At 32.3% G+C, this 24,689-nt stretch overlaps 1 protein-coding gene across 1 annotated transcript in view; it reads right to left on the bottom strand.

Annotated features, from left to right (window-relative positions):
• sra (RRM_RCAN_like domain containing protein Sra) overlaps positions 1-19,167 on the bottom strand; it is a 66,118-nt gene extending 46,951 nt beyond the window's left edge. Inside the window, exon 1 of the mRNA XM_035374412.2 lies at positions 18,658-19,167. Within this exon, the coding sequence (XP_035230303.1) occupies positions 18,658-18,822 (165 nt within the window). The 5' untranslated portion in view covers positions 18,823-19,167. The remainder of the gene's footprint in view (positions 1-18,657) is intronic.
• Between the last annotated feature and the right edge of the window lie 5,522 nt (positions 19,168-24,689).

The following is a 24,689-nucleotide window of genomic DNA, read 5'->3' as shown; positions in this document are numbered from 1 at the left end:
AGAAAAGAATTATTTTGCTTAAAGAACACTGTGATCATTGATGAGTGTGTCTGATCTCTGTGTTTCCTGCAGTATGGATGATTATCTGAATATGGATTTTTTAATCAGTTGGAGCGAAACGATAAAAAAAAACCATGATTGAGTGGTGTACAGAGAAAAGGTTGATTGCAAGATCGTATAAATGTCCAATTTTTAAAACAAACATTAAACTGGTAGAGCAAAAGAACTGTATAGATGGTTTTGATTAGATGTGTAGAGAGTTACGGGAGGCAAAACAAAACATCAAATTACAAGGTCTGTTCAAAAGGATTTGTGATTCGTGAAGAGTAAATTGAGCATGTGTGATGTTTTGTGAGTTACATATATGTAGCTGGGTAATGATTTTATATGATCAGCATTACATATTGCTAAAAATACTGTGACAGATTGGAAAAGTTTTTGTAGGGAAATGTGCATGGAGTTATGCTTGAAGGAGAATGCAATGTTGGGTGGGGAAAGCGTAATTGTAGAAAAAGATGAAAGAAAATTTGGTAAACAAAAATATCATAGAAGAAATGAATCGAAGGGAGATGGGTGTTTGGTTTGCTTGAGAAAGAGATGAATAAATATATGTTTAGAGTGGTTGAAAGTAGAAGTGCCGAGTCATTGTTCGAAATTATTAAACAGTATGTTTTACAGGATCAACTGTTATTTCAGACTGCTGGAAAGCCTACATCTGCTTCAAGTCTGAAGGATATAAGCAGATAAAAGAAAGCAGATCATAGCTTGTGTTTTTAAAGATCCGAAGACATGTGTGCATACCAACAGTACTGAGGGGACTTGAGAAGCAAGTAAAAGAAGTCTCTGTGGTTCTCGGCACTCAAAGGGACAATTTGATTCTTGTCTGGCATGTATCGCTTAAGTACATGTGGAGGCGTCAAAAGAAGAAATCTGACACGTGCAAGTTTAATGGAGATATTTCTGAGTGAGATGTCAGCAATATATTCTGAAAAAGGTACTGAAGGTAAGTTTCATTTATTATTATTTACTAAAGTGAAATACTGGGTGCATTCCAAATATGGCAATTTCGATAAGTAATTTCGATAAGTAATTTCGATAAGTATTTTCGATAAGTAATTTCGTTAGGTAATTACGTTATTCGGGCAATTTTATTTTCGTCACTGTGTCATTTTTCTGGAAACATTTTTTATAACTCAAATTAATGGGGTTGGTTGTGTGCGATGCTGAGTTTCTGCAATTCTCTGATATATTTTTTAATAAAAACAGATTTCTGAGTATATGGAAAATGCAAGTTTATGCAACTGTCTGATTTTTCAAGTGAAAAGAAATCGCTGTGTACATGGGCAAAACCAAGGCAGTGTGCAATGCCAAGGTTGTGAGCGATGCCAAGTTTGTGAAATTCTATGATTTTTTTTTTAAGTGAAAACAGATCAACAGATCAATGTGTACATGGACAATGCCTAAGTTGTGCACAATACCGAGGTTATACGCGATGCCTAGTTTGAGCAATTCCATGATTTTTTTTTAAGTGAAAGGAGATCAATGTGTACATGGATAATACCTAGGTTGTACGCAATGCCATGTTTGTGCAATTCTCTGATGTTTTTCAAGTGAAAACATATTGCTGTGCGCCCATGGGCAAAGCGAGGATGTGTGTGATGGCGAGCAGTAATGTAACATATTTGATGTGGAATGTTTAATACATTGTTTGTGTACTTTAAACTTGCATTGTTCTTTTAATTGTAAATTATATTTTAAACATCTTTTTTTTTTTTTTTGGTATTTAAATTGTATTTTTGTTTTTTTGATATGTTGATAATGTTTTCAGACTCGAGATAAATATCGTGGTAAAAATTTACTCTACTGTACCCCATGGTGAATCGTTTCTTTTTTAACGCCAAGATCAGTGCCAGAAAGGATCTGCACCAATTTCAAGATGGCCGCTACACAAAACCAAAATAAGAAATTAAAGACTTACACAAACTCGGAATTCATGTACACACCAAGTTATTTTAACTTAAAAAAACAACAAAGAATTGCACAAACTAGGCACTGGACACTGCCTTTGTCCATGTACACGTTGATCTATTTTCACTTAAACAAAATTAGGAAGCTAAAACAAAGTTAAAACTACCATGGTAACCAAAAAAAAAAAAAAAAAAATTCTCCACTGTCTTAACACACAGAGATGAATAAATAACCAAAAATACACAAAAAGAGAGGAATAAGTAACCAAAAATACATATTTCTTAACATAAAAACATTAAACAACAAATCTTTTAAGAAAAATTAACACACAGAGACGAATAAATAAATGAAATGTCAATTTTTTAACATATCTTTTTTCACATACATACGTTTAGGCTTCACACCACCATCTCCTCCAAACTCCAGGTAAGCAATTCAATTAAATTTTTTTTCGTTTTGGTTCATTCATATCTATCAGCAATTAAACCAGCTTTCATGCAAAAATCAAACATCTTTCATCCATCATCCAAGCCATACAAAAACCTTAAATTCACAATTTCATCATAATCCAACCCATCAACATTCATCCTCTTAGTCACCTCAGACATACTCAAATGATGGTACCCATAGCAAAATAATCTTAAGTTCAAAATACAAGACCGTACCACACACATGCAACCAAACACAGCAATTGAAAAGAATGGTAAGAACCAAAAACCTGGGTACATACAAAAGGGTAACTATTACAAAAATAGCCAAAATATAAATTTAGCACAACAAATTTGGCAATATTTGCAGAAATAACCCCTTTTTAATGACAAAAACTAAAATTTTCCGAATTTGTATTTTTTCATTTCCTTTATCAAATTTTTCTCATCATGTGAAATTAGATTTTTTTTCAGTTATTAATGTACAGAATTCTAGTACACATATACAGAACATGACAGGATTTAGGAATTAAAAGAGTTTCGCCAACATTATTAACATTAGGGTTACTGAAAAACCTATTTCTAGCAAAGATTTGCCAGTATCATTAACATCTTTTCAAGAACACTAGTAAAACTGTAAACATGGACACAATAAGTAACTTTTACTTTATTATTTTAATACATAGTGCTTGCTATCATAATTATATTTAATAATAAGTGTTCTACGTGAAGCACTGCTTAGTGTTCCAAATTTGTATTTTTTCATTTCCTTTATCAAATTTTTCTCATCATGTTAAATTAGATTTTTTTTCAGTTATTAATGTACAGAATTCTAGTACAGTCAAAAGTCGTTAATTCGGACACCCATAATTCGGAATGATCTATAATCCGGACCTCAAAGCATGCACCGTGTTGACACATGCGCATAGGCGTTTACGCGTGCGTGTAAGACCTTTACGACTGCACATATGCATGTGCGCAAGTGCCGAATACGTTTTCGCGTGCACGTTTAATGTATAACGGACGGTACAAGCTAAAATTATCTAATTATCTATTTTAGTTAATGTTGATGATTGTGTCGTTCCTTAATCTTCGACCTGGATCCGGCTTATTACTTTTTCCAGACTGTAAGAGCAATTTTATAAAAGTAAACTTGAACTTTCGATTATGTCAAATAGAATTTCCGATGCTGGAGCTCCCAAAAGATTTACAAAACGAAAGTATGTTTCAATGTCCATCAAACAAAAAGTAGAATTGCTGCAAAAAACGGATAAAGACATGAAGAAGGTGACAGAGAGGTTAGTGAAAACGAAAAAATTTCGATTGACAAGTTAGTCGGTATTCTCGGCACAGCAATTACGGGACTTGAACAGTGGAACTTTGTAACTGAACAAGAAATTATGTCTGTTTATAGAATTAAAGAGAAAGTATTATCACATAAAACGAAGCAACTTAAACAACTTACATTGAAAGAAATGTTTAATAAAGTAAACAAATAAATATTAAGCTTCTCTTTTTTTTTTTCTTTTTTTTTTTTTGTAAATTTCAATACCCTTTAGATCATAATTGTTCTTTATTTCATAAATTACAGTTTCATATTTTTAATTTTAGAATTTCTGCATGCCATCTTACGAGATTTAAACTGATGATCTATAATCCGGAAAAATCGATAATCCGGAATTGCCGAAGTCCAGACGAGTCCGGATTAACGACTTTTGACTGTACACATATACAGAGCATGACAGGATTTAGAAATTAAAGAAACAGTGATATGAAAGCTGTGTATGATGTTTATTTTCAATAAAAAATATTTTTATTTTTATTAATGCTAATTCTAAATATTTAGAAAATACTGAAGATTTTCTACTTACCAGTATGTAAGGGATTGTGTCGTTATGTCCTACAAACTGATTTTTTAAAAAGGTTAAATTAAAGTTCCATAATATGAATTTTAAAAAAATCTTTTTATATGTATAAATGCTAAAGCTTGAAAATTTTTGAAAATATTGAAGCTCTATGAAATACAATTATGACAGACTGAGGCATTGTTTTTACTGTTTCAATTATTGGTAGAACTGAATTACTCCATCATGTAAATTTTAAATATAAACAATTTAGGTACTATTCGGTTTTGAGGGCCGTAAAAAATCACCAAACTATTGTTGATGCCAGTGCTGCCAAAAATAATTGCGGCAACCCTAATGCAAGAAAGGAAGTTATAATAGTAAATAACTATCTAATATATGTTTTAATTTAGATGAAAGGTTAATTTCATATAATACTTTTTTATTATTATAATTTATATAAAAAAGGCTAAACATGACTGAATGGAAGTATAAGAGTAAATAACTATTTCAGATCATTATTATAATTTATATAAAGATCGCTAAACATAACTGAATGGATGCCTGCATCGCTATTTCGCTACAGAGTTATTGCTAAAGCATAGTTTCATTTCGTTGGTTGTTCAAACATAATTTTTTATAATGAATGATGCCTTTTCTTTGAAAAAATTCTATTGCAGACTTTTAGTCGTGGGCAATTCCCAAATTGTTAAATCCAAAGGATATCAAAAAAGAATTTAAAATAAAAAAGGATTTAAAAATAAAACTAGTATTTCAATGGCGTCTTAAGAAATGTAGAACTATATACAGTTACGCAATCTGAAATCAGCGCATACGCTAGATTTGGTGTGTTGTTAAATGGGCGCGTTTGCTAGATTTGGCCCTTTCGCGCATACATTTTCACTGCAATTTTTTTACGGTCCTCTAAACGGAATAGTACCACAATTTATTATACGTATTTTCAGTAAGACCCAAGCTTAACTGTTAGAAATGTAAATTTAAAATAAAGAATTTAATGCTAATTTACAATAATAAACAATTAATTACTATTATTTTCAGTAGAAAATAAAAAGTACAGTGTGCAAAAAAAAGGGGGGGCACAGTTCTATATCTCCCGTTCTACTGGGCCGATTAACAAAATTCAAATTGCGTTCTTCATATCTCAAAAGAGCAACTTAAGATATATACAGTACAAAGTCCGTAAGCCGGACTCGTTGGGACTTTGCCGATTAGGGGTTTTTCCGGATTATGGATCATCAATTTAAATCTGGTAAGATGGCATGCAAAAATTATACAATTAAAAATATGAAACTGTAAATTATGAAATAAAGAGCAATTATGATCTAAAGGGTATGAAAACTTACCAAAAAAAGAGCTTAATATTTATTTGTTTACATTATTAAACATTTCTTTCAATGTAAGTTGTTTAAGTTGCTTCGTTTTTTTTTTCTCTAATACTTTCTCTTTAATTCTATAAACAGACAATTTCTTCTTCAGTTACAAAGTCCCACTGTTTAAGTCCTGTAATTGCTATGTCAAGAATACCGACTAACTTGACAATCGAAATTTTTTCGTTTTCGTTTCGTCTCTGTCACTTTCTTCACTATCGGAAGCGTGCATATGTAAACGCCTTACGCGCATGCGTAACGGACGTGCACATTAAACACGCATGCGTAAGTTTGTGGCTTTGAGGTCCGGATTATAGATCATTCCGGATTACAGACTTTGTACTGTATATTAGATTTATATATAGCACTATTCTAACATAGGTATTTTGACACAAAATAGGACTTTTTCTGAAATAACATACCAATTTTTTTACATATTTCAATTCTACGACTCAAATTATGCCTAAATATTAAATTTTGTAAAATTTGGTACGAAATGGCGCTTTTTATTCAGTTTACGCCAAAATTAGTTCACTTGGCGAACTTCTTAATATGTGGCAACCTATTTTCATTTCCATTTTTACAAAGTGCATGAGAGGGAAAAAAGACACAATCATTCCTTCTTTCAAATAATGTTTTTTATATTGCATTTTTAATTATAACTGTTATTAATTTTAAGCAATTTTTTTTCTTTTTCGAATTTCATTTTAATTGTTTACGTTGCACAGTTTCTTTCGTATAACTGTTTTGAAAATTTCTATTTACTCATTCGAACTGCATGCTTTAAATAAAGGTGCATCCTTTATTCAAATAGTTTTCTTTTTCTACTATATTTTTTAGTTATTATTTTAGATAATTTTTAATTTTTTAGACTATTACTTTAATTGTTTGTGTTGCATTGTCTCTTCAGATAATTGTTTTAAAATTTTCAATTTATTCATTCGAACTGAGCATTTTAAATATATTTATTAAAATAAATCTTCCAGAATTTGATTTTATTTATTTGAACTGTGTTTCTTTCGAAAGAATAGTTTGTGACCCCAGAGTACGATGCATTTGAAAATTGCATATATTAAAAGAGAAAATACAGTAAAGCACAGTTAAACACGTCTTTGAATGTTCCGTTCAGAAAAGATATATAAATAAGAGAGATGTATAACCGACATTTTAGCTTAGGATGACTTGCATACATTGCTTTAAATAGTTTTATCATTGTGCGCATTCTTTACACAATATTATCATCCTACATTTAGTTTCTTAAAATGTTATTCATATTTTAGTCAAATATTTTATTTTCGAAATTGCAAGAATCAAACATCTTAAGATTAAAAAAGCTTTAAATTAAAAAAAAAAAAAAATACTAAATTTTATGCAAAAAATTATTTTTTCTTCTTAATGGTTTACTCTTTTTCTTTAGGCATTCTGCAAGTATATTAAAAAGCATCCAACTTTTCAAAACATCTTGATATTTCTGACATTCATTTTAAATAAAGATATCGCCTTCCATTTCATAAAGGCCCACAAACAGTCGAGCGGTAAAGTCGCTGAATACAGGTAGTTCCCTCCGGGGTTCGAATCCCAGCAAACGGACTGGTTGCAAGGGCGTTTTCGTGATTTTTCTCACGTGTAACATACATGCCATTTGGTTTCCCTGAGAAGGTTCTTGATGAAGGCATCCTTCCTTTTAGGCAGATAGCCCTGCTTTGCCGTAATTTAATAATCCAATTCAATCCATTTCAACAGTATTTGGTCAGAGCCTTTATCAGTCTTTAATGGCTAAGCATTTTGAAGGCATGAGATGAAAGGAAAGACTAGTTTCATTGAAAGGGAAAACGTCTTTAGATGATATCCATATATGTTTTAGAGACATTAGGATTTTTGGAAGCAGGAGACTTGAGAAATGAGCAATGCCTTCACTGGGAATCGAACCACGGACCTCTCGAATACGCACCGAACGTGCAGACCACTACACCACAAAGGCAGCGGGAGAAATGACTTATATACTCCCCCTTAAAGGGCAACTGGGGATTAGGGGACTCAGTAGCCAAATCCTGGTGGTGAAGAATCATCATTCCCCACCTTTTAGTTTGGGTGCCACTGTAGAGACATTAGGTATTTTTTGGAAGCAGAGGAAATGAAATATGAGCAATGCCCTTGCCGAGAATCGAACAACGGACCTCTCGAATACGCACCGAGCGTACAGACCACTACACCACGAATGCAAGCTAAGAAGGCAGGAGTAATTCTTTATAACGTCACTGGATAAATTCCTGAATCTTCAAATAATCTACTGAGAAATCATGGGATGTTCCCATGATTTCTCAGTAGATCCCATGATTTCTCAGTTCCCATTTATGATACGATATGATGTTCTATGATGTAATTTAAATTTATACAATTATAGTCGCAAAACAGTCACTCTTAAATTTAATTTGCAATGATATGGTTTTTGTCTTTTCTGTTAGTACTAACTCAATTGCTGCTGTTTGCTGGTATGCACATCCAAGTGTTTTCTCTTTGAACACCCAACTTCCTTGAAGTAGATTCCACTTTAAATTTTTGCTTACCCCCAATTTCCTTCTTTACTTCTACATTTGTTTTCAGAGCTGACACAAGAAAATTAAAATATTTCGATTGTTACACTTCCATAAATTTTGTATTCCTATCAATTTTTTTTAAAATATCAGTTGCATCAAGTGCAAGTTTAAAGCAAAGTCCAAAAAATAAATATTTCAATCAAAAGATTTTTAGTGAATGAGAAAGAAATAAAACACCCCAGCAGCGCTTATCCTGTACCACGGAGTGGTCCGATTTTTATATCGGGTGCAAACAATCTAGATCATATTATTTAGAGTTTTTAAGCCTAATAATGTCTATATTAAATTTTTTTTTTTTTTTTTTTTTACATAATCTACAACACGAGGCAAAATTACTATTTAAAACATTCTTTCTAAAAGGATTAATGTAAATATATACACAAACTGTCAACGTTCTGCTTGCTTAAAAACATTGTGAAAATAAACATCAAATAAACTTTCTCAGTTTTAGACAATTCAATTTAAATGAAGTTAAAGCAAAGTAGCAGATGATTACACAGCGAAGGCAAAAATTTACTCTTACAAACATTTAAAAAAAAAAGAAGACAGAATTTTTTTTTTAAGTTAAAAATTTGAATAATATCATCTGTAATTTTAAAAAAATAGCTTTTCATGTAGTACTGATAAATATTTATTACGAAGCATTGAGGAAAAATTTAAGGATCTCCTTAAAAATTTATTTGAAATTTAAGGTTAAAAATAGCTGTGGCAATTTCAATGTAACAAAATTCATAAACCGCATTTGTCATTATTATCGCTCAAAAAAAAAAAGATGCCAAATTTCAAAACGCGAATATATGTAAATTCGTGTATATCCTAGAAAATTTTGAATAAAACACTCTAATTTTTTTGGCAGGTATGCTTAGAACTACACCTACTTTAAGATGTTGGTAAAATTTTTATGGGTTACAATTCAAATTTTTTTTTCGAAAAATTTATAAAAATTGTTTAAAAATAGAAATTTTAAAAACAAAACACAAAAATGGCTGAATTTTATTTGGAATGAACGTAAATTTTGAAATGTTAAAGGAAAGAATCAAAAAATTTAATAAAAAAAACGAGAGATTAATAAATATATGTCAAATTCAATTAACATTGAGGAGCTAAAATTTTGAGAGCTAATTTTTTAAAAACTACCGTAATTTCGCACGTATAGTCCACACTATCAAATAGTCTGCAGACACGATTTTATATAAAAAAAATTTCAAAAATCGTAAGATAGTCCGCAGACCATACGTCCGAAATTACGTTTTTTTTAATACGGCAATATTAATGTATTTTAGAAACAAAGAACTAAGTATAAATAGAAAAAAAGTACTTACTTACTAATATACCTTCAGAAATAAAACGCTAAATACAAATAAAAAACAGTGCTTACTAATTAATCATATATTAATTAATCACACATTCTACTACATTCACGAAAACCTTCAAAGTCCGATTCATCGGTATCAGAATTAAACAGTTCTAATATATTTTCGAGAAGAGTGTCCGAAAGTTCATTTTCAGCATCACTATCTTCACTGTCAGTGATTTCCTCGCTTTTGCTAACAATCCTGGCTTTTATAAATCCCGATTGGATGGTTGACACTTTAACACTTTTCAAGGATTTATCGACCCATTCGGCAACTTCAGTGTATAAAGCGCGTCTCATATTTCCTCCTTTTGTGAAAGTATGTAAACCTTCTGACATCCAGATCTCCCAGCAAGCACATACATAGGACTTGAAATTTTTGTTCACGCTAATATCCAGAGGTTGCAGGATTTTTGTTAAACCTCCTGGAATAATGCTAAGTTCAGCACCGATGGGTTTTTTTTTTTTTTTTTTTTTTTTTTTTTTTAGCTTCTGCCTTTACACTGTCTTTTATGTGTGCCCTCATGGAATCCATAATTAGTACTCCTTTGGAACTGAAAAGGGCACCTTCTCTCTTCTTCCAAACTTCTTGAAACCAATCGAGCATAATGTCCTCGTTGCACCAACCCTTTTCATTGCACCGTATTACGATGCTTCGAGGAAAATTTTCCTTGGGAATTGTTTTTCTCTTAAAGATTAAGAGCAGCTTCAACTTTGTGCCGTCAGCACAGCAGGTGAGCATCACTGTGAATTGGGTCTTTTCTTGACCAGTTGTTGTTATTGATATTGTTTTCACTCCACAAGTATCGACGGTGCGATTCGGTGGGCAATCAAATGTTAATGGCACTTCGTCCATATTTATAATATTTTTTAGGGAATACTTCGCTTCTGCAATAACTCTCCTTGTAAACTGAAGGAAAGAAGCTTTTTTTAATCTATGTCGTACGAACAGCCTGACACATTGTTGTTCTGCTGCGAACTCTCAAGTTTTTACGACGCATGAAGCGGTAACCAATCGCATGAAGTGGTAAACCCAATTTATTCCTCCCTTGAAATCCGTTATCTGCATCTCTTCTGCCATGGACTTCGCTCGGAGATGGATTTTAACTGTTGAAATGGAGCGTCTGGCATTTCTTTCGTCGAGAACCCATCTCAGTAAATTTTCCTCTAAAGCTGTCCATTTTACTTTTCCATGCCGATTGGATCGCTTTCTTCCCATGCTTTTTAACACATCCTTTTGTTTGCGCCAATTTCTCACCGCTTTCTCGTCTATTCCAAATAACGGCCCGCTTCTCTATTCCCATCTTTTTCAACTTTCTCAACTACCTTGAGTTTAAACTCAGCAGTTGGATTTTAGGAGCTCTACTTGCTACTACTCATTCGTTCTGCACTATGCTCTATGGTTTACTATCGATATGATACATAAGAATGTTTTCTTGGAATCTCGTGCTTTTTTTATATTTGATTATTGGCAGTTCACGACAGAGTGTTTTCTAAATTTCAACAATTTTAACCGTGAACAACCAGCGTATTATCCGCACTGGTGGATAGTCCGCAGCTTCAAAAATTCGCATTTTAAACACAGATAGTCCGCGGACTATATGCGCGAAATTACGGTACTTGTACGATTTTTACAAAACTTGGCAGTCTGGCATAATTTGAGTTGTAGAATCGAAATATGTAAAAACATTGGTATGTTATTTCAGAAAAAGTCCGATTTTGTGTCAAAATACCCATGTTGGAATAGTGCTATATATAAATCTAATATATATCCTAAGTCGCGCTTTCAAGACATGAAGAATGCAATTTGAATTCTGTCAATCGGCTTAGTAGAGAATGGTAAATATAGAACTGTCCCATTTTTTTTTTGCGCACTGTACCTGTAGTTTAAATGAAAGAATACTGTATCTACGGAGAATACATTGGTGACTTCACAAGTTTAGACCCACCCATTTATGGACGTCTCTTAGCTCCGCCTTCGCAACTTTGTTTCTGCAGTGCATTCTGAGCTTATACCAAAATTAACCACAATAATAATAATGAATGCTGAAAATATGAGTATGTCAGTCTATTAGTACTGTGTTTGACATCCTCCAAATAATGTAAACAATAACAATAACACATGAAAAACAAAACTCAGCACTTTCTGCATTATATCATAAACCTTAAAATGTAAACATAAACTGCACATTAAACAAGATGCAGGTCTGCAGGTCTAATACATACACTTCATGGTTTGACAACATTCAGACTCCATAGACTTTTAAATCTTATCACACACAAAAAATAAATAAATAAATAAATAAACTATATGGAATCACATTATAATAAACTGAGCTATTATAACTCTATTGTTAAATTACATTAAAATATTTCCCATCTTTACATTGTATATCATCAAAGTTTGTTTGATTTAGTTACGGCAAAGCACTCAAAGGCTATCTGCCTAAGGGAAGGAATGCCTTCGTGGAGGATGTTCTAAGAGACACTGGCTCGTATATAAGTTACACTTGGAAAAAACATGAAAACACCTATGCAGACAGCCTGTTTGGCGGGACTTGCCCCCTGAACCAAACTAGCAGCATTCAGTGACTTCACCCCTTGGCCACTGGTGGACCTGTATATTATCAAAGATACAGAGAGTAAAAATTGTAATTCCTATCATCCAAACAGCCCGTACGTTACATAATAAACATATTATTATGGATATACATAATACCAAGCAATTTATCTTCTCCCTGTCTTCTGAAAATACTAGAAACAAATTTGTTTGACTAATGGAATGAAAGATATTTGAATTCAAGCCTTTGGCTGTGCATGTTGTATTCAATACTTACATATTTAATTTAACCACCTTAGCACAAGTTGCCAAATTTTCATCTGCCAAAATCTGGCAACCATGCCTATAACATTTTTTTTTTTTTTTTTTTTTTTTTCCAGTTTTAACAAGAAACATCATATTTTCATTTGGTTCTTTAGGATTCCTACTTTCAATGGCTTTTGGACAAATCGCAGTATTTTTTCATATCTTACTTTAGAACTTTGTTGATCCAGAAACTAGCTGAAAAATGGTAATTGGGGGAACTTACATGGTGCATGATTAGGCCGTTACAGAGAATAACTGATTTATCCTGCCACAAAATTTTCACCAAAATAAATGAAAACAAAAAAACTAACTTTTAAACAGATTTAAAGACGGATTTTTAGAATAAATAGCAAATTAAAATATCGGTGTAATAAATAATTTTTTGTGATGATAAGTCATCACTCTTCTACAAAATATTGCCAAACTTTGCCAAAGCGACTAAAGTAAGTACCCTGTATTCATGTCAAAAGATCTTTTTCAATTTTTGAATTAATTTCAGTAAATATATATTTACGGGCGCCCCTTGGCAAAAATTGGCAATTATGAATGAAGTGTTTGTGCAATTCTTTGACTTGTTATTTTCGCTTTGTGTAGCAGTGATTTTCGTGCCAAAATCACCGCTACACAAAGCCAAAATAACAAGTCAAACAATTTCACAAACTCGGTATCCATGTACACATAGACCTATTTTCGCTTAAAAAAGAATCAGAGAATTGCACAAACTTGGCATTGCACACTCCCTTGACTTTGTCCGTGGACACATCGATCTATTTTCACTTAAAAAGTCAAAGAAGCACCCAATTCTATTATAGAGGCAAACAAAAAAATACATAATCTCAATAAACTACATTTTAAATCAAACAATAAAATAATACAGTCTAAGGTCTTTTATCTGAACTCGTCGGGACTTCGGCGATTCCGGATTGTCAGTTTTTCTGTATTATAGATCATCAATTTAAATCTGGTAAGACGGCATGCAGAAATTATAAAATTAAAAATATGAAACTGTAATTTATGAAATAAAGAGCAATTATGATCTAAAGAGTATCAAAATTTACAAAAAAAAAAGGCTTAATATTTATTTGTTTACTTTATTAAACATTTCTTTCAACGTGCGTATGCGTAAAGCATACATTACACATAGTCGAAATTAGAAAATTGCAACCAGAAAACTATTTGATGTGTATTCATTATATTTACAACGATGAGGAATTTGATTTAACACCTTTTCACGACGGCGCGCATTTGTTTAAGACGCTCCTGCGGGACGGAAGGGAATCGAAGGCAGTCACCGTACGGGACGGAGGTTTTGCATCGCCAAGCCTAATTTTATAAAAAAAATCAGAAAAAAAAAAGTTTCACTTTGAGCATTGTAATTTTTAGTATCATTTTAGATTATTACTTGAGCTCTTATATATGTTAAAATTAGTACTTAATAACGTTTTTTCCTATATTTTACATGAAAATATACTTTAAAAATTGCTATCTTGTAAAATAATTTTCGGAAGCACATTTCAAATTATTCCAAAGTTTTAATTGATAAAAATCCATCAATAAAGTTTAAAATTAATAAAACAGCACAATAAAGACTATTTACAGTAAGAAGTAACAAAATTTAAAATGAAGATTGCGTTAAATCTCGAAGCACGGAGAAGTATCACTTTCTAACTCTTTAGCACCCTCATTTGCATTAGTAAATGGTTCACTAACCATACGAGGGTATTCTTCCTCTGATAAATAGTGCCTTCCCGCCATAATAGACTAGAGGTGAAGCTTTCCTAAATAAAACGAGAAGAAACGGTAATATATTTGAAGGCAATTCAAAACATAAAAGAACTCTACACAGTAGCCCTAAAAGACCGTACATTGTAGAGTGAAAAAAAAAAAAAAAAAAAAAAAAAACAGAATTAAAAAAAGGAATTGGATATAAATCAGACACGAGAATATTTTCATTAAAACGCAGCGATTTAAAGAGCCCACCTCTGTTTACGCTTTCCCTCCCCCCTCGCAACAGCTGATGAGTAAAATGCCAAAGTCAGGCAATATATATCAAAGTCAAGAACCTAAAAATGTGTACATTTCAAAAGTAATGGACATAGGATGCCATCTAATGGCCTTCAGAAAAACGTTCCAGCTTAAAATGCGTATACGCATCCCCCGTCCTCTGAATGCAATCTCTATTGATGCGTGGATGGGACACCCGGCTTTAAGAGACGTTCTTAGGGAATGCGTATATGGGACGCCCGTCTTGAAAGGGTTAAATCATATCAAAGACGGAGTACATCGAGATGAAATACTACATTTAGTAAGGAATTATAAGCCGAATAAAATAAAAACATCTGCCCTGAAGATAAGGATAGTGTTGACAGATCAACTTCCAATTCATTGCGCAGGCATTTCTCACCCCCCCCCCTGCCGCAGAGCAGCGTGAAATTGATAAACAGATTTCGGATTTCAAAACATACTTTCGCTTTGTATATCCTTTACATATTAGTAAATATATATCGGAAATTCTATTTAACATAATCGAAAGTTCAAGCTTACTTTTATAAAATTGCTCTAACAGTCTGCAAAAAATAATAAACCGGATCCAATTGGAAGATTAAGGAACAACGCAATCTGCAACATTAACTGAATTAGATAATTTTAGCTTAGCTTATACCGTCCGTTATACATTAAACGCGCATGTGTAAACATATTATACGCTTGCGCACATGCATATTCGCAGCCGTAAAGGTCTTACGCGTACACGTACACGTAAACACCTATGCGCATGCGTCGAGTTGACGCATGTGCAGAAAGTTTGTAACTTTGAGGTCCGGATTATAGATCATTCCGGATTATGGGTGTCCGAATTAACGAATTTTGACTGTACTAGTTAAACACAGTTGCTATGTACATGCAGCAAACTGTTCATATAGTTACAGTAATCAGAACAACTTTCTCATCCACAAAGATGAAACTGAAACCTAAGATTTTTCAGAAATACTATTTCCTAATCAAATTTCAAATCTGGATTAGAGTAGACTGAAGAGTACCCCTTGTATTATCACAAAGTTGTTGTTCCATTTATGGTCACCTGGGTAGTTGAATGTTCTGTAAATATACTTTCACCTAGAACTGGGAGCTAATCTTTGGAATATGGTAACAGGTAGTTTGGCGACATTTTGGGTAAGGCAATTAAGATTACTATCTAGGACTTTAGCAGTGTACATGGATAAAGTCAAGAGTGTGCGCAATGCCATTTTTGTGCAATTCTGAGATTTTTTTTAAGTGAAAATAGGTCGACATGTACATGGATACAGTGTATGTGCAATTCTTAAAAACGCGGCAAGCAGTGGGCGATTCTGCACTTTCTCCCAATTTTGCACGTAATCTTCGTCATGATTAAGCACTTTTGTTCCATAAGCGTAATTCGGCTAGCAGATTGTTGGAAAAAAAATGTTGAGTAAAAGAGAAAAAAACATGCCTTTACTTCATGGAATCAAAATGGCGTCCAAACAAAAACTAGTAGGTACAAGTCAAAGAATTGCACAAATTTGATATCCATGTACCGCCAAAAATCGCCAAGGGGTACACATAAATATACTTTTACCAAATCTGCTATCATTTTTGATAATTAAAATACATACTTTCTGTATTGTTAAGTTTCTATTTCTGTTATATGATAGCTTTAAAAAAATTGAGTCCAGGCAAGCAAAACGAGGTTGATCTTTAGATTATGGTAACTTGGCAATTTTTTTGCGAAAATTTGGCGACCAACTCTCCTTTAGCAACCCTCTATTTTTTTTTTCCCGCCGCCATTGTGTCTTCATGAAGTAAAGACATGTTTCTTTTCTTTTTATCTACTGAACACTTCTTCCAACAATCTACTAGCCGAATTACACTTATGCTAGAAATTTTATCTAACAAAACTGCTTAATCATGACAAATATTCACTGCAAAATTGGGAAAAAGTGCACAATCGCAAATTCCTTGTGCATTTTTCACAATAACACATACACATAAACCATGTACACGTCGACTTATTTTTACTTAAAAAAACATCCCAGAATTACACAAAAATGCCATTGCGCACACTCTTCACTATATCCATGTACACTCCTTTTTTTTCTCATAAATTAGAAAAATTTCACGAAAATGCATGACAATTTTCTGAATCTTTAAACCCGTTAAAAAGAACATATATGAAATTACCTAATAACGAAAAAGTATATACCCTTTCCAAATATGAACATTTCCACGTATTAAATAAATAAAATATCCAAAAACTTTTACCTCTAAATTATCTATTATATTATAAACGTCACCAACGAATTCATACCGCAAACATTACAAATACTTAGTGTCAAATATTTAAATTATTTCCATGCACGTTTACTTCAACTAAAACGTATACCAAATTCCTACAAACATAAAATTCACAAAATAACTATCATTTAATTAAAATATAATTAAATTCAAAAACACTACTTAAAATATAAATAAGCACATACATTAAATTAATAAAAATTAGCTTACGATCCTAATTACTTTAAACTAAATAATTGCTAATAACAATTTTCCCAATACTACCAAATTACTTTACTTCCACCTTACATTTAGAACAATGCATAAAAATAATATCCTCAAATAATTAAAAATACTAACTTACCTAATCTTCTTCAGAATCTTGATTACGTGTCCGATAAACTTTTCTTATTTATCCGTTAAATAAAAAGCAAGCGTATGTGCACCTGTTTCAGGATCTTTAAAATCATACTTATAGTTCACAGCAAGGTACCAGGTAAAATAAATAACTTAGTAAAACATCTTTACTTCTATCTCGCACAACCTTAAAGAAACACTTATTACTACCCCTTTCAATCCCACTAAATAGCCATTTCGAATTCACTTTAGTTAGGGCCATGGGATCCAAAAATTAACGAACACTGTTTCACACAACACAGAATAAAGCCAAATACAAAATTTCCAGATTTTTTCCCGATTTCCCCTTTTTTCCGATTAAAGAACCGTAATTCGTCCATTAATATCACATGACATATCCCATGATCTCTCATTTCCCTCACACAAAATAATGCGTAATCGGAACTGAGTACTGCTCACATTATTACCAAAGTCCCAGGTAGTAACCTTTATCGCCTCCAAAATGTCGCCAAACTACCAGTTACCATATTCTAAAGATCAGCACAAACGAATCAAAGGCCAAATTTCTAGGAACACATTTTTCCAACTGAATTAACAATGAAATATGGTAAAATCCTAGTATACGGTGCAGCCTTGGCACGATTTTGAAAATTATCGCTAACACCAAAAATGATCCAAAGAACGTCTATATATATATACTATACACTACATAGTATATACACTATAGAGTTTATACTATGTATAACCATATATATTCTTTGAATGACCAGTTTACTACTCATCGTACATGTCGCGTTTTTACTGCTCATCATAAAGTCGCCAAAAGTAGCCAAATCCCGTGTGCACCAGATACTAGGATTAAACCTGAAATATTTCATAGATGATGATATAACCACCTTGCATACAAATCTAGCAGAGATGGTAGCTCATACATGAACTAAAAGCAATACTCTAATTCATAATATGAATAGCGTATCCGAATGATGTCTCCAATGGTGTAACCGAATGTTTAGCAATTGGAGATCATATAAAAAATAATAAAAGGACACAGTGTCGAAAAAAGCTCATGCATGAAATGCAGCCTTCATCTACCCAGTAAATTCTGACATTGATTCAAAAGATTTTGAATTACATAACAACACATTAAATAAATTCATTACCTACATTGATACATAATCACACATTAAATAAGTTCATTACCTACCACCATCACTTAAAGATACTACAAATCTGATTCATTCATTATTTTTCACTTTTAAGCCACAAATTTGACTACACAAATGTTAAAAAAAAATCAAACAGATTTAAATTACAGCTTTGTTCCGTAACATAGTTAGTTGCCAGGCAATATTACTTAAATCTAATAAAATTTAGTTGCGAACTATTATGCACAAATGAACATGGGAAAATTCTAATACTCCCCTCCTAAGACAGCTTTCATTCAAAAGATGCAAAAGAGTTTATCAAAAAATTACCTTAAAAAAAAGGGGGAGTCATCCAATTCTTAATCAAATTCAGTTTTATATACATCAATAGGAAGGATTAAAAAAAAAAACCTGTCTTACCTTTCGATACTCGTCCGTAAATATTTCGCTATCGACATTTGTAATAATTAGGGATGTCGGAAGGTCAGAAGTGTCGGCAAGTTCTTCCGAAATGTCAACATCATCTTCCAAATTATCAAGCATATTGTCACTAGCTGCACCAAAGTTAGTTTTAAAAAATTTCATTCTTTGTAATAAATTTATGTAAATATTACTCTCCCTAACGGATTCCCTTTAATTCACAGATCTAAGATGTTAAATAACATATCATAGAAACAGAACTAGGAGTTTACGCATTAGTTCTGAACAATCGAACAGTCATAAAAACATCCTAGAGAGGAAATACTTCTTAATATATCATCAACACTTTCCAAATGATATACAGACAGTTATTTCAATATGATAAATGTCTTAGGAAAATTAAAAGAAGGAAAATACTGTAAAGCAGTACGCTAGAACAAACTGAAACTAAATAACACCGGGATCAAGACCAATATTACCATTCAGGTCTTGCAAATTTACAATCCCCGACTGCGCGTGCTCGCGACGCTGTTGCCTTTCTCTAACCACCAATTCCAGATTACATTCCGATCAAAACCACTTCAGCCTGAGTAAGAGGTTCGAATCTCATGATTAATTACATTTGTTTGATTTTGGCAAAGCAAGTGAGGACTATCTGCCTGAGGAGAGGGATGCCTTCGTGGGGGTCCTTCTAAGGATAACTGGCTAATATCAACATAACACTCGGGAAAACTGAAAGGTCCATGCAGCTAATAAAGATGAATGATGAAGATCGTAATTTTATTCTCGATCAGGGGGAAAAGAAACCTGATGAACAAATGCTCTGACACCTCATGCAAAGAAAGTCTATGTACATATTCTTTGCCTTATGTGCACAAACGAATTTTCAAAAAAGATTCATGGGATTGCTTTTCACTTGTAAATGTTCATTTTTTTATGTAATTTGATAAATATGTTGAAAAATATCACAATGTCGAGTTATTTTCTTTTCAGATGTGAAAAAAAGGACTTAATAATAATCAAAATATGTTAATTGCATTTTAATGTTTCTTTTTGTAGCTGGTAATGGAATATCTCTGGTATCTTCCTTCCTTAACATTCAATGATATATACACGGATTTAAACTGTATAATTTGGAACGTTTTAGGTAATTCGTTTTATAATTTTCATGAAATATAAGAAATCAATTGTTACTCTTTTTATGAATTGTAAAGGCGTTAAGTAAAGTAATGCTTTTCTTTACGTGTTAATTATTATTCATTTTTAAGTTTTGTGAACTGTTATGAATATAATTTGTGCATTTGAGCAAGATAAACTGTTCTGTTGTTTAAAATTGTTTGCATAAATTTACAAATTTCTGGGCAGTATAGCAATAAATGTAAGTAAAATATTTACACAATTGAACATGTGAAATGACATATCCAAAAATTTATATACGTATATTTCGGTAATTCAGATTAATTCAAGGCAATTTCTATGAGATTCAGAAATATGAAACACAGATAAACTGATATCATTAAATTCACATAAATCTGTTTTATTTTATTAATATTTATTTTCTTGTTGTTGGCTTTGACAAGGATATATTTAAAAACTTTCATTTTAAGAAAATGCAACCTGTGACTATTTTTTAGATAATTATTGCTTAAATATGTGAATTTCTGTTTTAGTGTATTTCAGCTTAAATCTGAAGTATTTAAGCATACTAAAATAAAATAACTTTCTTTTCTATCTCTTAAACTGTACATGAAATAATTATTTAATAAATTATGATAATATTGTGAATAAATCAGAAATATCACTTCTTAAAGGAAAAACTGGAAAGTACACCCAACAGGTTGCTAATAAAACCTTAAACAAATCCTTGAAATATGCAGAAACATCCTTTTTAAAGGATTTAATGTTATACACATACATTTAGATTTCGAACTATTTCTTAATAATTTTCTGTTCATAGTAAATTATGGATATCATCTTTATTACTTTAAAACAAAGGTTTAACAATAGCGAAGCATTTCATTATAAATTTAACATATTTTTACTTGAAAATTACGTGCACGGAACAGCTTAGAAACATGTACGTTTCACTGCCGTAATGCAATGTTTTGCCATGTTTGAAGTTACAAATATGGACGCCACTTGTTCGGTGGAGTTTCATTCCCCGATAGCGGAGGAAACTGCGAACCCTCCCTCCTTCTATTCTAACCTCCTTGAAAATTACATACACAATTATCAGAAGTCAGTTATGATCAAGGAGGTTAGAATAGAAGGAGGGAGGGTTCGCAGTTTCCTCCACTATCGGGGAATGAAACTCCGCCGAACAAGCGGCGTCCATGTTTGTGACTTCAAAACATTGCATTAAGGCAGTGAAACGTACATGTTTCTAAGCTGTTCCGTGCATTTATTTTCCAGTAAAAATATGTTAAATTTATAATGAAATCCCTCGCTATTGTTGAATTTTTGTTTTAAAGTAATAAAGATGATATCCATAATTTACTATGTACAGCAAATTATTAAGAAATAGTTCGAAATCTAAATGCATGCGCATAACATTAGAGCCTTTAAAAAATGATGTTTCTGCATATTTCACGAATTTGCTTAGGTTAGAAAATAAATCTTAATAAAATAAAACAGATTTATGTGAATTCATTGATTTCAGTTTATGCGCATTTCATATTTATTAATCTCAAAGAAACTGCCTTTAAGTAAGTTGAATTACAGAAATACACCGATATAAGTTTTTGGATACATCTTTTCACATGTTCAATTGTGTAAATATTTTACTTAATTTTATCACTATACTGCCCAGAAATTTGTAAGTTTATGCAAAAAATTTTTAACAACAGAACAGTTTATCTTAACTTAAAAAAATGAATAATAATTAATATATAAAGGAAAGCATTACTTTATTTAACACCTTTACAATTAATAAAAATAGTAACAATTGATTTCTTACTTTTCATGAAAGTTATAAAACGAATTAACTAAAACGTTCAAATTATACAATTTAAATCCTACCATATAGCATTGTATCTTAAGGAACGAAGATACCAGCTATAAACCGAAACATTAAATTGTATTTAATATATTTTGATTATAGTTATATTAAATAACCTATTTTAAGTCCTTTTTTTTCACATCTGGAAAGAAAACCACATGACATTGTGATATTTTTGACATAGTTGTCATATTACATAAAAACAGAAAATTAATACTTACGTGTGAAAAATAATGCCCGGAATTTTTTTCGAGAATCTATTTGTGCATTAATATGCAATACAAGCTGACATGCTTCAAAAAGAAAAGAAAAAAATGTTGCAATGACAGACTTCCTTGCACAAGTCACGGTGATAACAGGAAGATGGCCGCCAAGCTTCACCGTTTGAGTTGAACCTCCCTCCTTCTATTCTAACCTCCTTGGTTATGATTATACATGACTGTTACAGTTAAATATTGGCACTTTACCACCAAAGAAAAATGCGCAGGCTTCATTGCTGGGAAATAGCTGATAGTATTTGTTTACAAAGCATAATTTTAAGTTTTAATATTTTGGCAACATTGATATTACATTGTAAAAAGAATGAGTTAAAAATGTATCTGGAAGAGAGAGTTTCATTATTATGGTTTGGTAGAATGTGGTAAGATTTCTTATGTCTGATTTTCTTTAATAAAGTTTTCTTTTTGTAAATTGCCATAATGTATTTCTGTTAGAAGTGGATGATTCTTTTGAGAATGTTATATATATGCCAATCTTAAAAAACCAGCAATAGCTACCTCTAAAAATCTGAGATGTAGTAAATAACCAATAGGTACCTTTGTCACAATTTGAATTATCATTTTTACATTGATACTTTATTATTTTAAAAGAAAAAAAAAGAACTATCCTACTTGATCTGATTTTCCTAAAGCTGGTAAATGCTTAAGCAATGAACTCACTAGTTTAACTCATTGATTAAGATAACATACATCTGTATGTATGGCTGTTACAGTTATATTATTCTTCAGTTCAGAACTAAGTAAGTGCTACATAGCGACTAGTCTTCATACGTACTGTTCGATGTTATTTGCATCATCAAGGAGTTTTTAAAGTAACCATTGTTTCAGCTAACTTTGGTAGAAAAAATAAGCAGCCCTCCTGTGCTTTTCCATATTCAAATAACCTAATCAGACCCACGTCAGAACATTATAAGTGACTACAGCCATAGTTGCGCATAGAACTTTGCAAATAGAAGGATAGATAATATAAGTTCATTTTTTCCAGATTAATCTTAATACCTCAACACCATGAAAGATCACATCCATGGTGTGCATTACCAAAATGCCACATTATGTCATGCATTATGCATACCAATACAGGTCTGAAACTAAGTGTAATCATAAGGTGCCATTACATTCCAGTTGCCTTCATGTTTAATGCTCATCGGTGGCCAGGGCAATGGGCAGCAGGACATAGGAGCGTCAAATTTTTTAGAATTTTGGCAGGAACTGGAAGGCATAATTTGCAAGCGGTAGTTATTCCATTAGGTCAGGGATGTCAAACTCATAGGTACACTTGGGCCAAACAAACAAGGTTTAACTTTAGGCGGGCCGCATATAATATTTCTTCAAAAATATTCTAACAATATCACAAAATGTCAAACGTTTAGCAAAAATCAATTCAAAACAGAGAAACTAATTCTATCTCACAGTGAAATCGCTACAAATCAATCACAGCATTAAGTAAACAAACTGTTCGCTAGAACTACAGTTACTACTGAGATGAGTTGTTTGTTCTCGGCTTTTATAAGCTTTATAATTAATTTCTTGAATATACTGGAAACATCTATAAATATCTGAAATCTATAAATATCCGTGTCGCAAAAATATTTGTTGTGGGCCTCATGCGGCCCGCGGGCCGCGAGTTTGACATCCTTGCATTAGGTGATAAAATGTCTAGCTCTGGCTTCGCTAGCAGCCAAGCAGTAAAGTAGCTGAATACTGATAATTCGACCTGGGTTCACATTCTGGTGAACAGGTTGGCTGGACGTGTGTTTTCATAGTTTTCCGCATATATGAAATAGGTAATACAGTCAAAAGTCTTTAATCCGGACTCGTCGGGACTTCTGAGATTTCGGATTATCGGTTTTTCCGGATTATAGATCATCAATTTAAATCTGGTAAGATGGCATGCAGAAATTATAAAATTAAAAATATGGAACCGAAATTTATGAAATAAAGAGCAATTATCAAAATTTACAAAAAAAAGCTTAATATTTATTTGTTTACTTTATTAAACATTTCTTTCAACGCGCGCATGCGTAAAGCATACATTACGTATGGTCGAAATTAGAAATTTGCAACCAGAAAACTATTTGAAGTGTATTCGTGATATTTATAATGACGAGGAATTTGATTTAAATCATATCAAAGACGGAGTACTTTGAGATGAAATACTACATTTAGTAAGGAATTATAAACCGAATAAAATAAAAACATCGGCCCTGAAGGTAAGGATAGAGCTGACAGATCAACTTCCAGTTCATTGCGCGCCGCGACGTTTCCTCCCCCGCAGAGCAGCCTGAAATTTCGGAAAAGAGATTTCGGAATGGTTAGAGAAACAAAGGATATGCCTTTATCCATTTTTTGCAGCAATTACACTTTTTGTTTGATGGACATCGGAACATGCTTTCGCTTTGTAGATCCTTTGGCAGCTACAAAATCGGAAATTCCTTTTGACATAATCGAAAGTTCAAGCTTACTTTTATAAAGTTGCTCTAACAGTCTGCAAAAAATAATAAGTAGGATCCAATTGGAAGATTAAGGAAGAACGCAATCTGCAACATTAACTGAAATAGATAATTAAATAATTTTAGCTTAGCTTATACCGTCCGTTATACAACAACCGCGCATGCGTAAACGCATTATGCCTTTACGCATGCACAGAAAGTTTGTAGCTTTGAGGTTTCGGATTATAGATCATTCCAGATTATGGACGTCCGGATTAAAGACTTGACTGTATAAGCTAATTTCTCTTTGAAAGTACTCCATGAAAT

This window comes from Stegodyphus dumicola, chromosome X2 (assembly GCF_044657685.1).
Source record: "Stegodyphus dumicola isolate Sdum_Otavi_A_Nest chromosome X2, ASM4465768v1".
NCBI lineage: Eukaryota > Metazoa > Arthropoda > Arachnida > Araneae > Eresidae > Stegodyphus > Stegodyphus dumicola.
This window is presented reverse-complemented; position numbering and strand designations above follow the sequence as displayed.